This window comes from Cetorhinus maximus, chromosome 27 (assembly GCF_964194155.1).
Source record: "Cetorhinus maximus chromosome 27, sCetMax3.hap1.1, whole genome shotgun sequence".
Lineage (NCBI taxonomy): Eukaryota > Metazoa > Chordata > Chondrichthyes > Lamniformes > Cetorhinidae > Cetorhinus > Cetorhinus maximus.
The window spans coordinates 6,881,502-6,904,370 of NC_135905.1; the positions used below are offsets into that span (position 1 = coordinate 6,881,502).

The 22,869-nt window shown below is 42.8% G+C and overlaps 1 protein-coding gene across 1 annotated transcript; it reads left to right on the forward strand.

Moving 5' to 3' along the window:
* The first annotated feature begins 567 nt into the window (after positions 1 to 567).
* On the forward strand, positions 568 to 21,555 carry ghitm (growth hormone inducible transmembrane protein). Its single transcript, XM_078530606.1, has 10 exons — positions 568 to 668; positions 3,041 to 3,202; positions 7,074 to 7,176; positions 10,478 to 10,589; positions 13,220 to 13,361; positions 14,543 to 14,651; positions 14,870 to 15,058; positions 15,146 to 15,317; positions 21,253 to 21,385; positions 21,432 to 21,555. Exons 2-9 carry the CDS (start codon positions 3,071 to 3,073, stop codon positions 21,338 to 21,340), a joined length of 1,047 nt encoding a protein of 348 aa, XP_078386732.1. The 5' UTR covers positions 568 to 668; positions 3,041 to 3,070; the 3' UTR covers positions 21,341 to 21,385; positions 21,432 to 21,555.
* The last annotated feature ends 1,314 nt before the right edge of the window (positions 21,556 to 22,869 follow it).

The following is a 22,869-nucleotide window of genomic DNA, read 5'->3' on the forward strand; positions in this document are numbered from 1 at the left end:
GGGTGGGGGGGTGAGGTTGGGGGGTGGGGGGTGGGTGGGGGGGGATGGGGGGTGTGTGGGGGGGGATGGGGGGTGAGTGGGGGGTAGGTGGGGGTGGGGGGGTGAGGTTGGGGGGTGGGTGGGGGGGATGGGGGGGTGAGTGGGGGTGGGGATGAGTAGGGGGGGTGAGTGGGGGGTAGGTGGGGATGGGGGGGTGAGGTTGGGGGGTGGGGGGGGATGGGGGGGTGAGTGGGGGTGGGGATGAGTAGGGGGGTGAGTGGGGGGTAGGTGGGGATGGGGGGGTGAGGTTGGGGGGTGGGGGGTGGGTTGGGGGGGTGAGTGGGGGGTAGGTGGGGATGGGGGGGTGAGGTTGGGGGGTGGGGGGGGGTGGGGGGGTGAGTGGGGGTGGGGGGGTGGGGGGGTGAGTGGGGGTGGGTGGGGGGGAATCACACCTCAGTCCGGTTGCCGGGGTAACAGTTTGATTTGTGGCTGCGCCCAATCAAGGCGTCGACTGATGACGTTGCCCCTTTTACCAATCAGGACAGAGCTCCTGACACGTGATCTAGCCCGCCCCGCGGCCTTGTGGGAACCGTAGAAACCGCCTCAGCCGTCAGGGCGCATGCGTAGTGAGAGGCAGAGAACGTTCCGGAAGAAGAGGTTCGGAGTGCGCAACAGCCGGACCCAGAGCGGTGAGGCCCGGGGGTCGGGGAGATGGGGGGAGGGGAGGGTATAGGTGTACCCACCCTGGGGGGAAGAGAGGGTGAGTGTGTACCCACCTTGGGGGGGAGGGAGGGAGAGTGTGTACCCACCTTGGGGGGGGGAGAGAGGGAGAGTGTGTACCCACCTTGGGGGGGGAGAGAGGGAGAGTGTGTACCCACCTTGGGGGGGGAGAGAGGGAGAGTGTGTACCCACCTTGAGGGGGAGAGAGGGAGAGTGTGTACCCACGTTGGGGGGGGGGCGGGAGGGAGAGTGTGTACTCACCTTGGGAGAGAGAGGGAGAGTGTGTACCCACCTTGAGGGGGAGAGGGAGAGTGTGTACCCACCTTGGGGGTGGGGGGGAGAGAGGGAGAGTGTGTACCCATGGTGGGGGGGAGGGGGAGAGAGGGAGAGTGTGTACCCACCTTGAGGGGGAGAGAAAGGGAGAGTGTGTACCCACCTTGAGGGGGAGAGAGGGAGAGTGTGTACCCACCTTGGGGGGGAGAGAGGAGAGTGTGTACCCACCCTGGGGGGGAGAGAGGGAGAGTGTGTACCTACCTTGGGGGTGGGGGGGAGGGGGAGAGAGGGAGAGTGTGTACCCACCTTGGGGGAGAGAGGGAGAGTGTGTACCCACCTTGGGGGGGAGAGAGGGAGAGTGTGTACCCACCATGGGGGGGGAGAGAGGGAGACTGTTACCCACCTTGGGGGGGGAGAGAGGGAGACTGTGTACCCACCCTGGGGGGGAGAGAGAGGGGGAGAGTGTGTACCCACCTTGGGGGGGGGGAGAGAGGGAGAGTGTGTACCCACCTTGGGGGGGGAGAGAGGGAGAGTGTGTACCCACCTCGAGGGGGAGAGTCCCTGACCCTGTCACCTGCCTAAAATCAGAATATAACTCAGTTCTCCCAGTACTACTTCTCAATTGGATGAATACAGTACAAATTCCCTTTCAGTTGCTGCTTTCTTGAATCCTGCTTTTCTGTTTCTGTGCTTCTGTTCATCTGTCATCCTCCTGTTCTTCCTGGAATGACAGGATTGTAGTTGTGTGAAGCAGTTGACTGTGACACTGTATTGCATCATGTGTTTGTTCAGACCTCAGCGCCAAATACAATAATTCAACCTTGATGCCTTTTTGCATCAGTTTGTGGTTGTGATCACCTTGAATACGAAAGCTGAAAAATGTTAAGTTTCTCCTCCTGCCATGGTTGCATCCAAGTTCTTTTATCATAACTAGAAGTGAGTGGATTGTTAGGTTGATTTTATTTTTTTAAATGTGCACCAATATATAATTTTTCACATGAGTAAAGCTACTGGAAGGCCAGTAGGCGTTGCAGCCATTCTGCGCAATGAGAGATCCTATGAACAACAATTAAATGAATAACTTTTGGAGGATCTCTGATCAGGATTCAGTACTGGGAGAAATCCCAGTTGTTTGTACATCGTCCAGGGATCTTGAACACCCTGTTAAATTACTTGAGCTGGCAGCCAAAGGCCTGGTTTAATGTCCTATGCATGAGACAACACTTATAGAAATACAGCAGCCCCTCAATAGTGACCTGGAGTTCACTCAAGCTTCTCTAGCTCCGAGGCATGAGTCTTGCCAACTGGGCCAAGCTGATAGTTTTATTGGAACAACTGTATTTTTGTAATGTGTTTTCCGGGTTATATCATGCCTTGATATATTGTAGCACGTTGAAATTGTTCTGACTGCTCTGTCTTTCCTCTGGACCTCAAAACTATGAAGCTGTCTATTTTCTCCCGTGTCTTTCCTTTTGTACAACAACTGCAGGCTTTTAAAACCCACGTTTGGCATTATTACCTTCTGATCTACCTCATCCCTCCCTTTCTCCCTGTCCTCAGTTGTCTTGCAGTAAAGGCCATAATCTCTCATCTGGCTTCCCCAGTCTTCTCAAGTATCCTTTCTGGAATTGCGCTGTCTTATAAAAGCTATGATATGATCATATATGTTAGAGTTAGTAACTATACAACGGGGGGAAATAGGTAGAGATGACCTTCTGTAATCAAATGAGATAACTAAGCAAGCTATGATCAGAGATTTTGTACTATTGGAGGATGTATTGCACTTTATCAAGCAAAGTACTTCACATAGAAATAAAAATCTTCAGTTGGAAGCTGATTGGTACTCTGAGTTGACTGGAATTTAGAGAAGCGCAAATTCCCTTAGATGCAAGTACTCATTTCATTAACAACTTGCTGAACTCTCAATAGTTCTCATTCTACTCATCAAAGATTCTCTAACATGGAGTTTTTGAGGCATAATTCAGCAATATTGCTCACTGAAAACCATCGTTGTGAAGTGAATACAATCTCTGTAGGGTCCTAAAAGATCCCTTTGCTTTCTTGGCAGTTACCAATCGGATTTAGATGCTGTGACATCATGTTGGTGGCAAGGTTCACTTGTCTAAGGAACTTACCAGCCCTGAGCCTACGGCCTGTTCTCACCCAGGGGAGTCCAGCATGGAGGAGCTACAACCTGAAAACTACTCAATGGCTTCTGCGACCCAAACAGGTGAGTCATAGTTGTCATGAGAATTACATTAATATGATTCAATAATAATGAATATGCTGTGTCCACTTGAATAGATGTCCAAGTCAGGACAATGTGTGCTTTAAAGGGAAATTGGAGAAGATGGTGCTCCCAAGACATTGTTGCTTTTGCCCGCTGAGGCAATGCAGTCCAACAAGAAGGCACTTGGTCCCCTTTGTATTTCTCACGTATGCTAATAACACCCAGCTGTAACCTCGCCCCACTTGTCCCGGCCCTTTCACTGTTCTGTGTTGTAAGACTGAAGCCATTGATTTCAGCCCTTACTGAAAATTCTGTTCCCTCACCAGCTATGCAGTCCATCTCCCTGGCCAGTGCCTCAAATTACACCAGTCTGTTCCCAGTCTTGGCGTCCTACTTGACACCCCGTGTTCTCTCATTCACAAAGACTGGCTACTTCCATCCCTGTTAAACTGCCCATTTCCACCCCTGCCTCTGCTCGCCCTGCTTTTGTAATCTCCAGACTTGACTGCTCCTCTGACTGGCCTCCCATTTTTCGTAAACGTGAGCTCATCTAAAACTCTGCCTCTCTCGAACCTGTACTAAATCCTATTCACCCCTCATACCTGTGTTTGCTGATTGACATAGCTTGGCTCCCTGTTCCACCAACCCCTCCATTTTAAAATTCTCATCCTCATGTTGAAATCCCACCATGGCTTTGTCCCTCCCTTTCTGAGTAATCTCCTCAACCCTAAGATCTCTGTTTGTCCAGCTCTGGTCTCTTGTCCATTCCTCAATCCCGTCATTGGCACCAGTATTTTTAGCCTTCTAAAAGCTCTAAAATTCCCTGTCTAAACACCTCCACTTCTCTCTCCTCCTTTAAGACCCTCCTTAAAACCGATCCCTCTGAACAAATATTTTAATCAACTATTCTGATATCTCCTTTGGCTAGTGTCTTTATTTTTGCCTGATTATGTACCAGTAGATGTTATCCTACTTAAGGGTGCTTTAAAAATTCGAGTTGTTTTCCTAGTGGTATATGTCACGTGGTTGTGAGGTGCTGTTGAAGTAAGTTTGGTGAATTGTTGCAGCAGACCCTGTAATCTGGCACATTGCCGGAAAGGGCTCATTTTGAGTCTTGTGGCTGGGAGCTAATCAAGCTGACTGATTTGTTTAGAATTATATTGATGTGGTTAATATTTCTCCACATCCCTTACTTGTAGGTAGCAGCTTTGTGGGTCAGTAAGTAAGGTGTTTTGTACAGCCTCTGCCATGCTGTTGTCACCACAATGCTCATGTAACTGTTTGTTCTTGGTCATTGTTGACCCCCAAATATTGAAGGTGTGGGACTTGGCACTGTTTGTGCTATTAAAAGCCAGAAATGAGTGGTTAGGCTTTTTCCTTTGCTGGAACTTCATCAAACAGCACAAACATTAGAAGCTGAATCAAGTACTGTTTGTTGAAATTACTCTGATCTCATTAATTAAGCTGAAGGTTTACAGTTTTGAGAAACTCCTGAGATGTGGGGGGAAGGTGACTGAAGATACAGCCACTGACGGTGAGTTAGTTAGTTAACTGACTGCATTTAAGTGATAAGGCTCAGTAGACTAAAGTTAGAAAAGTGAAGGATGAGGGCAGGGAACCAGGCCTGAAGGTTGGGTGGAACAAGGCTGGGGATATGTTTGTTACTAAAGATTTTGAAGTGGACTCACTGAAGGCTGGAGAGTCAGTTGGATATTGATGAGGATGACGACAAAAGATTTCAACTTTTGGACAAATAGCGAACAAATAGTGGAGTTCCGGATTTACTGATAAAGGATGGGCAAAAATATAGAGAAAGGAGCTTGACTCAGAAAACCAAAATGCAGAATCAGTTTGAATGAAGCTCAGAAACAACACTGGACAGAATACACTGGCGGCCGTTTGCAGGCACGCTAACAGTAGTTATGGAGTCAGGTGGAATGTAAATCAGAAAATTAGAGGTGCATGTAATAAGTGTAGCGTAGTAATCTAGGGTCTCTTTAATTTCTTGTAAACTAAGTTTGCAGTAATTGTGTGGAGGATGAGTTCATGGAATGTATTCAACAGTTTTCTACTTCAACATGTCAAGGAACCAACTGGGAAACAGGCCATTTTAGATTTAGTATTGTGAAATAAGACAGGACTAATTAATAACCTTGTAAGGACCCTCTGAGGAAGAATGATCATAATATGATAGAATTTTGTAATGAGTATGAGAGTAATTCACTTAAGCCTGAAAGTTGGTTAAGGTAGATAGGAACCTAGATTAAAATTGTGTTGCAGGTGAGCAATAGCAAACACTTCAAGAAATAATGTGTAATTTTCAACACATACATATTCCTTTAAGGTATTAAAAATCTCATGGGAAATGTGGTCTAGCCATAGTTAACAAGAGAAGTTAAAGATAGGATAAATGGAAGAGGTTTACAATGTTGTCAAAATAGTAGTAATCCTGAGAATTGAGAGGATTTTAAAATTAGGCAAAGGATGAGCATGAAATTGATAAAGAAAATGGAGAATATGAATATAAACTGCCAAATGACAAAAATTAGATTACAAAATTCTTGTGTAAGTATATAAAAAGGAAGAGATTAGTAACATGGGTGTCCCTTAGAGGCTGCAGAGACAGAAAAATTAGATGACAGAGATGTTAAATTAATGCTTTTGTGATATAAAAAGCATTCCAGAAGTAATGGGAAACCACAGATTTAGTGAAAATAAAGTTAAGGAAATTGGTGTTAGTGTAAAAATAATTACTTTGCTTTCCAACTATTCACACTTTATCGGGACGCATCTTCTGATTCTTTACTTTACCCATTACCACTTCCTTTGGCTTTTACACCATGAAACATTTTGTCATTTAATCTCTCCTGAGAATGTTGTTCAACAGAAGGTTAGATAGTGCAGGGAATTATAGTCGAGATAATTATCAGCCATGATCTTACTGAATGACAGAGCAGGCATGAAGGGCAGGGCAGCCTACTCCAGCCTTTATTAGGTTCTTGTAATTTTTAGAGGGTAAAGTGCAGGAGAAGTATTGGGGCGGGTGAGGGGTAATCATCTTTGCAGGTGTCAGCTATGAATGATTTCAGTGGGGTTGCGATATAACTGGAGTTGAGCATTGTTTCAGTCATGCGAGTAGCCCATTTTGATGACGAGTTGTTTGTGGTTTGATGCTCAGATCACTAAGGCTGAACATTCCTGGTTTGATGTTGAATGTGCATCTTCTGAAAGGGGGATTGGATCAGGAGCGAGATTGTTGGCTTTGGCCTTGTAAGTGTTGATTTGAAAACAGTTCAAATACTTTGACATTGAACATGTAATTGGACAGCTCATTGGCTGTTTTGGAGCGTGAAAGCTGGATATTGTTAGTGACTTATCAACACTGATCTCCTGCTATGGATAATGTTGCTAAAGCACAACCTCACCTGCAGAATGCAAGTGACCAGAAATAACTGTTCCTCTTCAATGAGATTACACAAAGTTGTATTTCTCTTGGGATTGCAAGTACCATAATACAACATTGACTGTAATGTCCTCCAGTGTCTCAGTGCCAGAGCTATTTGAGTTGGAGCTCTGTAGGACACCTCATTTGGTCCTCTCCAGTGATGGTTAACTAGAGTGGTTTTCTATAGGCTGATGGTCTACGAGCTTCATTGAGACGCAGCACAAAGTGTATACTGTTAATTATCCACTGCATTCATGCTGGGTGTAAAAGTAAGAATTACCAATCCAGAAAAGGCAGTTACTAATATTGAAGTGTATATTGGTGGAGTTGAGATGTGTCTGTTTTACTGTGTGTGTGTCTCTCTCTCTCTTTCTTCACAATGCATAGCTGCTGAATCAGTAATAACAACCACCTTTCCTGTTCCAGAATTATGCCACCAAGCCACGTGTTAGCGTACGACGGGCAAAAACAATGCGTGAAAAGATGAAGGAAGCAGTGTTGAGCCCTTCACTGGAAACTGCAGCCAAATGTAAGGCCATGATTCAAGAGATTGTCCTTGTGTGATAACATCTACGGTTTGAAAAGTGAGACAGTGTTTGGTGTAATCAGAAATTGCCGTATTGTAAAAGAAATGTACTTGTGACAGCTTGGCACTCAAATGCACAGCAATATAAGGCACTGAGAAATGCAACACCCTTTGTCTACTCGGTGTCTGTGTTATGTTTAATTCTGACTCCTTCACTATCCCCCATCGGTTGAAGCTTTTCCCAGCTCCTTGTTGTTTCTCTTACACTGTGCCATCTCTGTAATAAAAACGGAGCGTAAGAAATAGGAACAGGGGTAGGCCCTTCAAACCTGTCATGCCATTCAACAATATCCCGGCAGACCTTTTATCTCAAATACACTGTCCCGTCCTATCCCGCATATCCCTTAATTCCCAAAATTCTGTGAACCTGTCTTGAATGTACTCAATAACCGAGCATCCACTGCTCCTTGGGCTGAAGAATTATAAAGATTTGCAATTCTTTGAAGAAACTCCTCCTCATCTTGGTCCTAAATAGTCGACCTCCTATCCTGAGAATGTGCCCCTAGACAGGGGAAAGATCTCCTCAGCATCTACCCTGTCAAGGCCGTTAAGAATTTAATGTGTTTCAATTAGATCACTTTTTTTTGTATTCATTCATGGGATGTGGGCGTCACTAGCTAAGCCAGCATTTATTGCCTACCCCTAATTGCCTTGGAGAAGATGTTAGTGAGATGCCTTCTTGAGCTGCTGTAGTCCATGTGGTGTAAGTACACCCACAGTGCTGTTAGGGAGGGAATTCCAGGATTTTGACCTAGCGACAGCGAAGGAACGGCGATATATTTCCAAGTCAGGATGTTGAGTGGCTTAGAGGGGAACTTCCAGGTGGTGGTGTTCCCATGTGTCTGCTGCCCTTGTCCTTCTCGATGGTAGAGGTCGTGTGTTTGAAAGGTGCTAAGAAGGCTTGGTTCCTGCAGTGCATCTTGTAGATGGTCGACACTGCTGCTACTGTTGATTATGGAGGGAGTGAACGTTTGTGGATGGAGTGCCAATCAAGTGGGATGCTTTGTCCTGAATGGTTTCAAGCTTCTTGAGTGTTGTTGGAGTTGCACTCATCCAGGCAAGTGGAGAGTATTCCATCACATTCCTGACCTGTGCCTTGTTATTGGTAACAGGCTTTGGGGAGTCAGGAGATGAGTTACTTGCCACAGGATTCCTAGCTTCTGACCTGTTCCTTGTAGCCACAGTATTTATATAACTAGTTCAGTTCATTTTCTAGTTGATGGTGACCCTGAGGATGCTGGTAGTTGGGGAATTCAGTGATGGTAATGCTATTGAATGTCGAGAGGCAATGGTTAGATTCTCTCTTGTTGGTCATTGCCAGGCAGTTGTGTGGCACAACAGTTAATTGCCACTTGTCAGCCCAAGCCTGGATATTGTCCAGGTCTTGCTACGTTTGGACATGGACTGCATGGACCTCTCGTTCTTCTTAACTCCAGAGATCTCCTCCATCATCCAGTCCTATGTTCGTTAACTTTCTTCAGAGCACAATACCTTCATTCCTCTGAGAGCAATGAACCACTTCCTCTGTGCCCATGTAGCATGGAAACTCATATTTCTTACAAATTGTTTTTCTTCATGCCAGTTCACCATGAGTGACCATCCCATACATTAGATCTACCCTTAATGTTTGTGTCTTGATATTCTTGGTCTTGCCTGTTATTTTCAGTAAAGCCATCACAACACCCCTATAATGTGATAGGATGCCCTGCATGAAGGTTGGTTTTCCTCTTCCTGCCAAAAAACTTTTTTTCCTCAGGACCTCTTAAGCTCGAAACTTTCTAACTCTTTCAATATTGGCAGCTGTGCCAACACCATGCCTGCATTCCTGGACAGGATATAAGAACAAAGCTCGTCAACGGTTAAACAATCCTCCTACTCCAATCTCTCTCTATCCATTGTAATCATCTTTGTACTTATTCTGTATGACTGTGACCATTGCCCCTCTTTTTCCTGCACTTTCTCCTCTATATACCACACAAACATACATATGAATTGGGAGCAGGAGTAGGCCACTTGGCCTTTCGGGTATCCTCTGACATTCAATAAGATCGTGGCTGATCTGATTGTAACCTCAACTCCACATTCCCGCCTAACCCTAATAACCTTTCAGCCCCTTGCTTATCAAGAATCTATCTACCTCTTCCTTAAAAATATTCAAAGATTCTGCTTCCACTGTCTTTTGAGAAAGAGATATCCAAAGAGTCACAATCCTCTGAGAGAAACAATTTCTCCTCACCTCTGTTTTAATTGGGCGACCCCTTATTTTTAAACAGTGACCTCTCATTCTATCTGTTAAGACCCCTCAGGATCTTGTATGTTTCAATCAAGTCACCTCTTGCTCTTCTAAACTCCAGCAGATAACAAGTGTAACCTGTCCAAACTTTCCTCGTAACTCAGCCCGCCCCATCCAGGCATTAGTCTAGTAAATCTTCTCTGAACTGCTTCCAATGCATTTACATCCTTAAGTAAGGCGACCAATACTGCACACAGTACTCCAGATGTGGTCTTACCAATGCCTTGTATAACTGAAGCATAACCTCTCTACTTTTGTATTCAACTTCGCTTGCAATAAATGATAACATTCTCACTTGAAATCCTCACTTGAAAACAAAACATATTCAGCAATTCCTACTCCTGACTCATTCTTCCCCAATACGTCAAAATTGTTGGATCCTTACTTTGCTCAAACCTCCTTACAGCCTACAGTCTTATAAAGTCAGACTTTGACTAACCACCAATCACTTGTCCCTGATTTACCTCATCTCCCTCCTAAACTTGACGTCCTGCAGGTCAGGCATTTATATTTTTTATTTAGATCTCTCAATTTTCTTTTTAATAGTCAAAATTGAGAGCATCCAGGTCAGGTAGAACATGGAAATGAAGTTCCAAAGCCTGTCTACTGTATGAGGCATTCTCAGGTTAGATACACAGTAAAGCTTTCTGTATGCCATTCCTGTAATATGCTTTAGCTAATCTGATTTAGTAATATTCACTGCTTGGTAACCCTTGAGTGAGGTTGCCCATTAGACCTGTATTATGTGCTGTTATGTACTGTGGATTAGTAGCCATAGGAGCCATGCAGCCTAGTTATCAGGCCAGATTGTCAAATCTACATTTAATGCGTGTGAAAAACTCTTAACTGACACTGTGTTGCCTGATATGCTTACCAGACCTTTTGATTCTACCAATATTCATTTAGCTTGTAAGCAGCATATTCTGACAAATCTGAACTATTGTGTTTCAGTTGACTCCACAGGAAGATTGTTTGTAGCTGGTGGAGCAGCTATTGGTCTTGGGGCGCTTTGTTACTACGGATTGGGAATGTCCAGTGAGATTGGAGCCATTGAAAAAGCTGTGTAAGTATATAACTCTGTGAGCAACCATGTGGACTAACAACGAAGTGTTAGAAATTAAGATTGAACTTCTCAAGAATATTAACTTTAAACCATTGAATTGTTTACATATAATGGTCAGGGTTTAGCATTCAGTTTTCATGAAAAGGTAATGATTTCATGCCCTGTTCTCTTTCCACCACCACCACATGCCTCACACTGCAACCAACCTGTAGTCTACCTCGAGCTAATGGTAATTAATATTTGAGCATAGTGTTAATTGTCAGACTGTTAGATCACTCCTTGCAGTAGAGATCACTGGCTGGATGATCAGTAATAGAAATCCTAGCTTTCGCACTCCACCCCTATCCCATTCAAGCCAGAGACCCTGAGGATAATGTAAGAGGTCCCCTGCTACCCTTGCTATGATCAGCATGGGAATCAGACCTGGGTCCTTCCAGAGTGTATAGCTCAGAAGCATGGGGCATTTAGTTTACAGGCTCATGGGCTCCTTGCATTTTCAAAAAAAATATATAATATCCTTCCTCTATTGGTGTGACTTTTTAACTTAGTCTGCACAATGAGCTTTTGACAACTTCAACATGCAAACTTTGGGCTCTTTGGAATTAATTAAAAGATTTAGGCAAAATAAATATTAATGTTTTGCACATCAATCATTCTACAAGAGGACAAAGCCTCAATATTAAAGGGAGGGTGCAAAGACAGTTTAACTTTAATTACTTTGTGCAAAAGCTGGTGAGTGTTAGGACTAGACTGTCAAAGGATTGCACCAACAAATTCAAGAATTGGGACCACAAAGTTCTGAGATAAGTATCGCGTGAAAAATATATATGTGAGGTATTGTTAATTGATATCTTTTTGATTCTGGGATCAGATGGATGGAACAAAATGGTCTCCTCCAGTTGAGTAAATTCCTATGCCAGCATCATTAATTATTGCAGGCACAGTTGACGAATCATGTTTGAAAAGTTTTGTGCAGAAGGAACAGAAAACCAAATCTGTTTACTAAATAGCAAAGTTGCAACTTCAAGATCACTGTTACTTATAGTGATTGTGATTTTTAAGATGCTACCCATTATGAAGGAAGAGGAGAAAAGTTACAAAGTTCAACTCCTTTGCCATAATCATTACAGGCTGGGAAGAGAACATGTACTCTAAGATAGCAGAAACTAGGTTATTTCAGATAACTCCATTTCATTTATCCCTGGATGTTTCCTAGGGCTCTTTGTTGTGTTCCCCTGCTCCGTGCCTGGTAACTGATCTCAGAGGGCAAACTTGTATATACGAGACCAAAACTGTACACAGTACTCTAGGTGTGGCCTCGCCAGCGTCCTGTACAACTGTAGCAAAACATATTTTTTTCCTCTCCGTAGATGTTGTTAGACCTGCTGGGTTTTTCCTGCAGTTTCTGTTTTTGTTGTAGCAAAACATTTCTGCTTTTCTATTCCATTCCCCTTGCAATAAACGACAACATTCCATTTGCCTTCCTAATCACTTGCGTTGCTGTTACATTAGCTGCCAGGAGGCATGGTAATTGGCACAGGTTAATTTACATAGGGAAGAGCGGGGAGAACTTGCTCTTGCCACAGCCTTATCTTTCTGGAACATTTCTTCCACTGCCTCCAGCCTGACTGGAACTTTTCCCTTTTTGGCACCTGGTTTACTGGTTCAGGCATGAGAAAATAGGGGCGAAAAAGAAGACCCCTTGATTTCTTCCTTTTTTTTCCCCTTTGCTGAAGTTTCACAAGTGCCAGCAGTCTCCCAGTACCTGACTCATGGCCATCCTTCATCTGTGACTCTGGTCATTGATATCTGTGTGGTATTGATCCATAGCAGGCATTACAAATGAGCTTAACCCTATTCTTACCCAAGACCTACACAGTGCAAACTGTGACAAATTTTGCATCTGCATTAAAGGTGATTGTTAGAATTACAAGTCTTAAAACTATCACTGAGAATGGCCTTTGAAATGAAGAGGTGATGCTGAAGCTAATGATTTCTGTGACTAAAGCGGAACTGCTCAGTAGTCAACAACCTCTGGAACAGAGGTTGGAACCTGAAGCAGATGAATAAAGTTTATTCAAACTCGAGATTATTTCACACGGCGTTGGGCTGCGTCAGATGAATAAAAAAAGAATTGACATTTTCAGAAAGAGCTCTTGATAAGACTGGAATAAAAACATGAAGTGCAAAATTAAATCTGCATTTTTTAAAATTTGGGAACCAGATGCTAGAGTGAAATTAGCACCATATTTTCTATCAAAAGCAAACGACTCGAATTTGATCAAAATCCACAATAGAGATGACTATCAAACTAAAACTATAATTATTTCTAGGGTTGAGATAATAGTTACACAATGCTTCTCCAGTATCAGTTATTTGGTAGCCATTAGTTATGTGGTTCATGGCTGGTGGTTTTCCCTTCACTAACCAGGGGCACTGAGGCCAATTGCAGTACTCAAATACGACTGTGACTAAAATCAACTTAACTCAACAGTGTTGAAACTGGCGCTCCTTGCATTGTTTGACCTAGTGGTTGTGCCTTTACTCACTGTGGCTATATTGGGGGTGAGGGGAGGAGGTGGGGAATCTGACCTTATGAAATGCCACTAACCTGATGATCTATTCTGTAGCATCTGGCCACAGTATGTGAAGGAGAGGATCCGTTCCACATACATGTACTTTTCGGGCAGTATAGGGCTCACTGCACTATCTGTTGTAGCAATCTGCAGATCACCAGCAATCATGAACCTCATGATGAAGAATTCCCTCCTGGTAAGTTGTTGAGCGCAATCAAGCATTTATTTCCTATTTAACAGTGAAGTAATTTAACAAAGCCTCCAAGATAATGATGTGCTGATGTTTGATGTCTAAATGCTTTCGATGATAGTTTGTTAAACCATCTTGAAGATTTAAAAAAACATCTTCCCTCGAAGAAGGGATTGTCACATACCAATTTTTTAATATTGTTTGATATTTATGAATTATCCCTTATGCCTGTGTTACATAGGATTTTATTGAGTCAGCCAATTCTGATTAGTTTGTAAATACTAGTTTTGCTTCTTGCAGTATCGGCAAGACTACTATGATTGTAATCTATCCTGGAACCCAAGTGAACCCTTCTCATAGTGGAACGTGTCCTAAGTTTATCAAGTTTCTGATATCCATCATGTATATAACACATTCTGATCTTGCTGATAGCAGCTGGCACAAATCCAGAGCACTTGGACCTGTACTGGCCAAATGGACTTCACATCTCAGAGCATGGATGTGTAGCACGTGACCATCATCTATATATATATATGCCAATGCATATTGGTGGCACCAGAGATTACAGGGAAACAAGCATGGCAGCAATACTTAACTATTTTGTTTTTTTTGAGCAGACAACTCTCACTCAGAATGGTAAATAGCTGTAGTGTTGTTACGTAGAAAATCCTAAGGCATTGTTTCAAGTCCTCATGTTGAGGTGTGGTTGACAATTGAAATCTACTGCACCAGATCACCACTTTCAATTAGTTTCTCATTGGTAGATCTTAATGATTTGATCTTAATGCCTTGTTTATCATTGGAGCAGTGTAAATCCAGTAATTTAAGATAACCACAATTGTTGAAATGTGAAAGTTATTACCTTTAAAAATGCCCTGTACACTTGTGTTGAAGATGCATGCTAGCAAGTTCCTGTTTTCAATAAGAGGTCATTGAGAAATGTTTTAATTGTGGTTGAAATAGCCTATGTGCTATATTGCTCAAACAGACATCTAATTTTTGATTTGTCAGTAGCTCTGAGAAAAATTTACTCTGCCCACCAGCAAGCATTATGCTAGTATGCTTTCAAGGTTCAAATTAAAAAGATTATTGTCTACTTCCTAGACCTGGTTAGCGTGTAATGTTCTGCACATTGGTTTGTGTGTTGTCGTCATTCCCTGAAATTCATTGGGTTCTTTTTCTCGCAGGCAATAGGAGCAACATTTGCAGCAATGATAGGAGCAGGTATTTTGGTGAGATCTATACCATACGAGGAAGGGCTAAATGCTAAACACCTAGCCTGGATGTTGCATGCCGGTGAGAAATGTTTTAAACTGATTTAAAGTAAACCGGTTAAAACGTCAGGCAAAGGAATTTCATAGCAAAATGTTATCAAATTCACACAATGTAATTTCAAGGGCCTTTATATTTAGATGTTTTAGAATTCGTCAAATTTTAAAGGGAAAGAGGAGTTTTCTGTGTAAATGGTATTTGGGAATTGGGATTTATCAAGCCATGTTTTTATTTTTATTCAGGTGTGATGGGAGCTGTGGTTGCTCCATTGACCCTTCTTGGTGGCCCCATCCTGATGAGAGCCGCTTGGTACACAGTCGGGATTGTGGGTGGCCTCTCCACTGTGGCTATGTGTGCTCCAAGTGAGAAGTTCCTGAACATTGGTGGACCATTGGCTGTTGGGCTGGGATTGGTTTTTGCTTCCTCCATAGGTAAGTGACTTTGAGAGTATATGCATCTTTGAGGTTTTAATACATTTGTGAACCTATTCCCATGGGTAAATTCATGTGCTCTTTCAGGCTCCATGTTCCTGCCCCCCACCTCTGCATTCGGTGCTGGTCTGTATTCTGTGGCTATCTATGGAGGCCTGGTGCTTTTTGGCATATTCCTGTTGGCTGATACCCAGAAGGTGATTAAACAAGCAGAGATCTACCCAGTGTATGGCGTTAAGAAATTTGATCCCATTAATGCGTAAGTATTAGATTTTTGTTTCTTTGGTTTTTCATTTAATGTGAAATAAAAGAACTTGCAATTATATCGTGCCTTTCCTATCTTCGGGAAGCGCTGTATGGCCAATGAAGTACTTTTGAAGTGTGGTCACTGTAATATTGTAGGGAAGCAGAACATAGCTTCACAAGCTACAATGAGATTGATGACCAGATCACCTGTATTAGTGATGCTGTTTGAGGGATAACTGTTGGCCAGGACACCAGGAAAACTCTCCTGCTCTTTGAATAGTGTCCTGGGACCTTTTATACTCATGCAGGAGGGCAGGTGATGCTTGATTTAACAACTCGTTATTACACAAATGAAATTTCCTGAGAATTATTCCATGGAATTCACAATAATGTCATAGCCAAAGCACCATGCATGAGGCTTCTTTTTCTCTTCTACATGGCATTCCTTGGTAACATTATCTGTGAAGACCGGATGTCATGTTTCACAGGCATTATGACAACACCCAGCTCTACCTCTGCACCACCTCTCTTGACCCCACCAATGGCTTTGTGTTAGACTGCTTGTCCAACATTTAGTCCCGACTGAGCAGAAATTTTTTTCCAATTAAACATTGGGAAGACTGAAGCTATTATCTTCAACCCCTGCCACAAACTCCATATCCTCACCATCACTCACCACTGACTTCATCGTGTAGCCATTTTTCAGGCTGGCATCTTATTTAACCCATATACTCTTCATTACAAAGATTGCCTACTTTCAGCTATATAACATTGCATTCCTTTGTCCCTCCCTCAGTTCATCTGCTGAAAACCTCACCCATGCTATTGTTAGCTCCAGAATTACTAATTCCATCACCTTTAGCTGACCTATCTGCCACCTCTGTAAACTTGAGCTCATCCAAAGCTCTTCTCATATCCTAAGTTGTACCATGCTCCATTCGCCCTCTGTGCTCACTGACCTACAATGGCTTCTATCCCTCCAACCTCGTGACTTTAAAATTCTCCTTCCATCAATGGTCTTGCCTTTCCCAACCCCTGTAACCTTCAGCCTGACAGCCGTCCAAGAACTCTGCACTCTTCCAACTCTGGACTGTTATGCATCACCTACTCCTTTTACCCAAAATTACCAGCTGTGTATTCAGCCGCCTAGGTCCGAAGCACTAGAGTTTCCTCCCTCTGCCTTGCCACCTATCTTCCTAACTAAGATGTGCTTTAAAATCCACTTTTGACTAAGCTCTTTGTCACCCTTTCTACCATCTCCTTTGATTTTGTCTTTTTGTCTGATTTCTGTGGAGCTTTTCTGATTTTTCAATCCATTAAGGGCACTATACAAGTGCAAATTGTTGAAGGGAATATCACACAAATTATCTTTTCAGTATGTCGTATTCAGTTGACCCCCAACCAGAGGTTTTCTCAAAATATTTTTCTAGAAGATTAGGTCCCTTGGTTAACATATTCTGCTCTTTAACCTCTTGTGCTTGGATTCATTCTTGTTTCTTTACACTAGCTGGTGAGATCCTAAGCACAGTGAAAGTGTGGCACTTTCAATTACTTAATAATTCAGGAAGTTGCCAGTTAAAACTATATACCCGAGAAACTATTTTGACTACAATTCATGACAAGCATTAGTGGTGAAAGCACCTTTGTGGATGACTACAAACTACCGATCCTGCTTCATCTCCTCTGCATCATAATCTGCCTTCTCAGCAGCTCAAGTGTTCCGGTTAGATTCCAAGTACTGCTTTAAAGGTCCCTTGTTTTTACCTAAAAGCATTTTACCTTTTTGCGTTTAGCTTAGATGAGTAACTGTCAGCTTGAGTTTCTGTATGCATGATTGGCCACACCACTTGGTGTCCATTCTGCACTATTGAAATCCACACATTTATGGTCAGCTATATCCTTCTGGTTGAACAACCTGTGCCAATCATGAGTCACACACAGACAACCAGCCACTCTATTTTGACAGTTTCACCTTATGGGGCAAGCTATTGCCCAAGCCTACTACAAACTGCCGGAAGCTGGACCGTGTAATGAGTCATAGCTGCACAATTATATAGTGTCAGCCTAAACATCATACCAATGCTGCATGCTGCAAACCTCATAAGCAGAGAGCATCTGCTGCCAGAGAGGTTTGCACATCTTTTGAGCCTCGGGTCTAATATATTTCACTTGCTCTGAAAGAGGAATGGACAGTTGGAAATGGCATTCTTCTGCACTCAGCACCATGAGGCTTTTGAATAACGTGGACAGCTTCCGAAACTCAGTCTAGGTTCTTTTAAGGAATATCTTTACTAAGCATATTGATTCTGGTAGATGACCCAAACCATACGAACATAAGACATAGGAGCAGGAGTAGGCCATTTGGCCCCACGAGCCTGCTCTGCCATTCAATAAGATCTTGGATGACCTGTTTGTGTTTTGAGTTCTACATTCCCACCTACCCTTTAGATTCTTGTTAGGAAAAGGAATCAATCTACCTCCACCTTAAAAATATTATGACTCCACCTTCACTGCCTTCTAAGGCAGAGTGTTCCGAAGTCAAATGACCCTCTGAGAGAAAAGAAATTCTCCTTACCTCTGTCGTACAAGCATGACCCCTAATTTTAAAACAGTGCCCCCTACTTCTGGACTCACCCCCCAAGAGGAAACATCCTTTCCACGTCCATCTTGTCAAGGCCATTCAGGATCTTATATACTTCAATCAAGTCACCCCTCACTCCTCTAAACTCCATGGAAGCAAGCCCAGTCTGTCCAACCTTTCCTCATAAGACAACATGCTCATGCCAGGTATCAATCTAGTAAACCCCCTCTGAACCGCCTCCAGTGCATTTACACCCTTAAATAAAGAGACCAAAACTGTACACAGTATTCGAGATGTGATTTCACCAATGCCCTGTAAAACTGAAGCACAACACTTAGTTTTATAAAAGCAAAATACTGTGGATGCTGGAAATCTGAAACAAAAACAAAAATTGCTGGAAAAACTCAGCAAGCCTGACAGCATCTGTGGAGAGGAAGACAGAGTTAACGTTTAGAGCCTGTATGACTCTTCATCAGAACTAAAGAGGAATAAAAATGTGGTGAAATATAAGCTGTTTAAGAGGGGTGGGACAGGTGGAGCTGGATAGAGGGCCAGTGATAGGTGGAGGCAAAGGAGAGATTGCCAAAGATGTCATAAACAAAAGGACAAAGGGGTGTTGATGGTGGTGATATTAGCTAAAGGATGTGCTAATGGTGACGTTAAGGGTAGAAAGCAGGACGAGCAAGTGACAAATGGCCCTAGTGGGGGTGGGGTGGGGGGAAGGGATAGAAATGGGCTAAAGGGAGATAAAACAATGGATGGAAATAAATTTTAAAAATAATAATAGAAATAGGTGGGAAAAGAAAAAATTATATATAAAAAATATATATAATAATTATTAGGAAAAAAGGGGGTGAGGTGGAGGAGAAGAGCCTCTTACTTTTATGTTCAATTCCTCTCGTTACAAAAGATATCATTCCATTAGCTGCCTTAATTACTTGCTGTACCTGCATACTAGCTTTTTGTGACTCATGCACTAGAACACCTAGATTCCTCTGCACTTCGGAATTCTGCAGTCATTCTCCGCTTAAGTAATACTCTGCTTTTTTTATTCTTCCTGCCAAAGTGAACAATTTCAGATTTTCCCACATTATACTCCATCTGCCAGATTTTTGCCCACTCACTCGACCTATCTATATCTGTCTGCAACCTCCTTATGTCCTCAGGCTAATTGTGTATCTATATCTGTCTGCAACCTCCTTATGTCCTCAGTCTAATTATGTATATGAGATATTAGGCCTTTCAGTTACTGACTAATCATGGATTCCTGGGAATAATCAATGCCTATACCACATGTTCCCTGTATCGTCTGAGAGGAGCACTTGTATTTCCAGAAGAGAATGACCTTGCAGCTGAGTCAAGGACATTGATAGGTATATTAGCATGAATGCATGTACCATCCACAGTGCCGATAAATGCCTTGACAACAGTGAGCAAAGTATGTGTCACACACACTCACAGAAGTTTACAGCACAGAGAAGGCCATTCAGCCTATTGTATCCACGCCAGCCAGCAAGTAGCCATACATGCTAATCCCATAATTTTCCAGCTCTTGGTCCATAGCCTTGTAGTTAACAGCACATCAGGCATTTCCACTTACTTTTTAAATGTTATGAGAGTTTCTCTCTCTACCACTCTTTCAGATAGTGCTCCAGATCCCTATCACCCTCTGGGTAAAATAATTTCCCCTCAAATCTCCACTAAACTTCCTACTCTTACCTTAAATTTATGCCCCCTGGTTATGAACCCCTCAACAGAAAGTCTTTCTATCCACTCTATGTAGACCCCTCATAACTTTATATGCTTCAATTAATTCTCCCCTCAGCCCCCACTTTTCAAAAGAAAACAATCCTAACCCATGCAATCTTTCCTCAAGACTAAAATTCTCCAGTCCAGCCAACAGCCTCATAAATCTCCTCTATCTAGTCCACTCTCTCCTTTCCCATAATGCAGTGAATAGAACTATGCATAGCACTCAGGCTGTGGCCTATCTACTGTTTTATACAGTTCCAGCATGGTCTTATATTCTCTGCCTCACCTAATAAAGGCAAATATACAGCATGGCTTCTTGACCACCCTACCTACCTATCCAGCCACCTTCAGGATCTGTGAATATGCACTCCAAGCTCCCTCAGTTCCTCTGCACTTTGGTATCATCCCATTTACTGTGTATTGTTAGCCTTCTCCAAATATATTACCTCACATCACTGGATTGAACTCCATTTGCCACTGTTCCATCCACCTGACTAGTCCATTGATATCTTCCTGTAGCCTACAGCTTTCTTCTTTATCAACCATGCAGCCAACTTTTGTATCGTCCATAAACTTCTTAAATCTGGCCAGTGTTTCAACGTTGTGGCTCAAGACATTAAAGATGGGCTTGGTCATGCCATTGAAGTAACTGGATCAAGCTAATGGTTTGTTCGAGCTGATATTTGGTACTCCACTTGCTCACCAGCTATCTTATTTTGAGAATTCCTCCCTCACTGGGCTGCTAAAAGTGAACCTTGTGTTGGGTATTTTGTTTCCCTTTCAATTTGAGTTTTCTCAGCCACTAGTTACCTCGGTTCCCCATCCATCCATTATGTTTACTGAGCAAAATTGCCCCATTTGCTAATCTTTTCTAGATCTTTGTTGGCTCCAAGGAAAACAGCTGTTACTGTCCTACACTTTTGTTCCTTTAGTGCACAAACCTTCCTGAGCACCAGTGTTATTAATTGTACTCATAACTATTCTTTTAGGATATGTTAAACTCAGCTATCCTCGCTCTTAGCTTAGACCTGTTTTCTTCCCAGAATTAATGCCTCTAGCTCCACTATGATCAAAACAATACAGGGTTCCTGTTAAGAACTGAATGAAGTCTTGCTCATGTTTAGTTGAAGGAAGTTCTGTCCTATCCAGGACAGGCAGTCCGATAGAACAATAGCAGTTCTGGAGTTGAGGCAAGTGCTGGGAGCATACGTATTTTTTTAAAAACTGATGCTGTCCTACTGTACAATGTCACCAGCAGACTTGGTCTTTTGCACATTGGATGTCACCAGTAGATGTGGGAGGGATACCACCAAGAGCAAGCCACCCTTCAGTACCCTATCCAAATGGCATCCTTTATGTGCAAGGCCGAACAGCTGGGTTATTCAGCCAAGATCAACCTCTGCCCTCATCTGACATGCGCACACTCACTTTCTAGTTGGTGTAATTGGTCAAGAGTTATTAGAGGCATCCTGGTTAATTTTCCTCTCCCTGACTGACACGCTGGGCTAATGACAGTGCTACTAGATCCCATTGAAGACACAATTAGATCTATACTGTAGCCAAGTGCGGAGGCACTTTAATTGATAGTGTTAATCTGTCTGTTTCTTTGTTGTAGGTGTATGGGGATTTATATGGATACATTAAACATCTTCATTCGAGTAGCAGCTATACTGTCAAGCAGTGGCTCCACCAGGAAGAAGTGATGGGAAGTGGGACTGACTAACTGTACGCCGGGGATTTCTGTGAATCTGCTTTCTGAAGTGTATGAATTGCGTGATCGTCACTGGGCTGCACCTGCTAATCAGAGCCAAGCATAATACCTCTGAAACAGCTAACAATAAAGGGACAATGGATGAAACAGGCATTCTTTGCACCTCCTTTGTTTTCCGTGAAGAATAAAATCAAAGTTCTAGTCGGGTATATTGTGTTCTATATGCACGAGAGGCAATGTTACTATATTTTAAAGATTCGAAAGCCATTTTCTTGCAGTTTCAAAAATAATTTGTGTTTGAGCTGCTTTATTTAATAAAGTCTTATCAAATGGAACTGAGATTAATAGTTGTAACATTGCACCAAGGTGAAAAAGGTTTGAGTCCTGGAAGGTTTATTTCATGCTCCAGTGTGGTAGGAGGAAGTGATGATGTGTATTTGAATATTGAATGTAGATGACTTGAGCTGAAAAACTGTTTGCAACCAGTCTGAGCTTTGACTGCAAATACTGCTTTTATGCCATGTTTGGATGATTAACTGTCGAATGTCTGCTCTTAAGACAATCATGATTCACCATAGGGACATTAGAAATAGGAGCAGGAGTCCTCGAGCCTGCTCTGGCATTCATTAAAATCAGGACAGATCTATCTCAGTTCACCATCCCATCTCCACGTCTATTCCTTGATTCCTCGGTGTTAAACAATCTACTGATCTCAGTCTCAATGTACCCACCGACTTATCCACAGCTGTCTGGGCTGGAGGATTCCAAAAATTCACAACCTTCTGACTGAAGAAATTTCTCATCATCTCACTCCTAAATGGCTGATCCCTTATTCTGAGGTTATGACCCCTGTTTCTAGACTCTGAAGCCAGGGGCAAGAGCTCTTTGGCATCCACCCCGTCAAATCCCCTTAAGAGTTTTCTTCATTTCAACTTTTTTATCTAAACTCCAGAGAATTTAGACCCATTGATGTGATTAAACCCTTTTATACTAAATTCCATTCGTTATGAGTGAGGTCTTTTGGGCAGCAATAAGAGATCTTACACTTTCATATATGGGTAATTCTTGAGCATGCCACTGTGGAGGTTAGCTTGTGGAGCAAGTGACTGTTGTTTTGAATAACTTGAGCAATTTAGACCGTCAGAGACTTCTTGGGTTCCTTTTGGTAGTGAAGAGACATGGTTGTTCTTCAAGAAACAGCTGCAGAACTTGGACAGTTCCTGAAATGGGTCAACCAGGGCTCTATCCAACCTCTTAAAGCATACACCCCTGCCCCAGCCTAAAGGCTGGTAATGAGGCATCAAGCATAATAAGGGGAGTTAGGAAAAAGGTTCTTCCAGTGTATTTCCAGAGCCCTGCTCATAAAGATCAGATCACTCCAGGCCAGGTTGCTGTTTCCTATTTGGAAGTTTGTATGTCTATGTCCATCTATCTATGTCACGCGTACAGCCTGAGGGCAAAATGTTTCAATTGAAAAATTACAAAGTGCAATACAATTCAACATTTCTCCATTCAGCATGC

Excerpts from the sequence above, each read along its gene's own strand:
- ghitm (XM_078530606.1), top strand. The coding sequence starts at position 3,071 with ATGTTGGTGGCAAGGTTCACTTGTCTAAGGAACTTACCAGCCCTGAGC. Across the intron at positions 10,590-13,219 it reads GGAGCCATTGAAAAAGCTGT|CATCTGGCCACAGTATGTGA; the intron begins GTAAGTATATAA and ends TCTATTCTGTAG. Across the intron at positions 14,652-14,869 it reads AGCCTGGATGTTGCATGCCG|GTGTGATGGGAGCTGTGGTT; the intron begins GTGAGAAATGTT and ends ATTTTTATTCAG.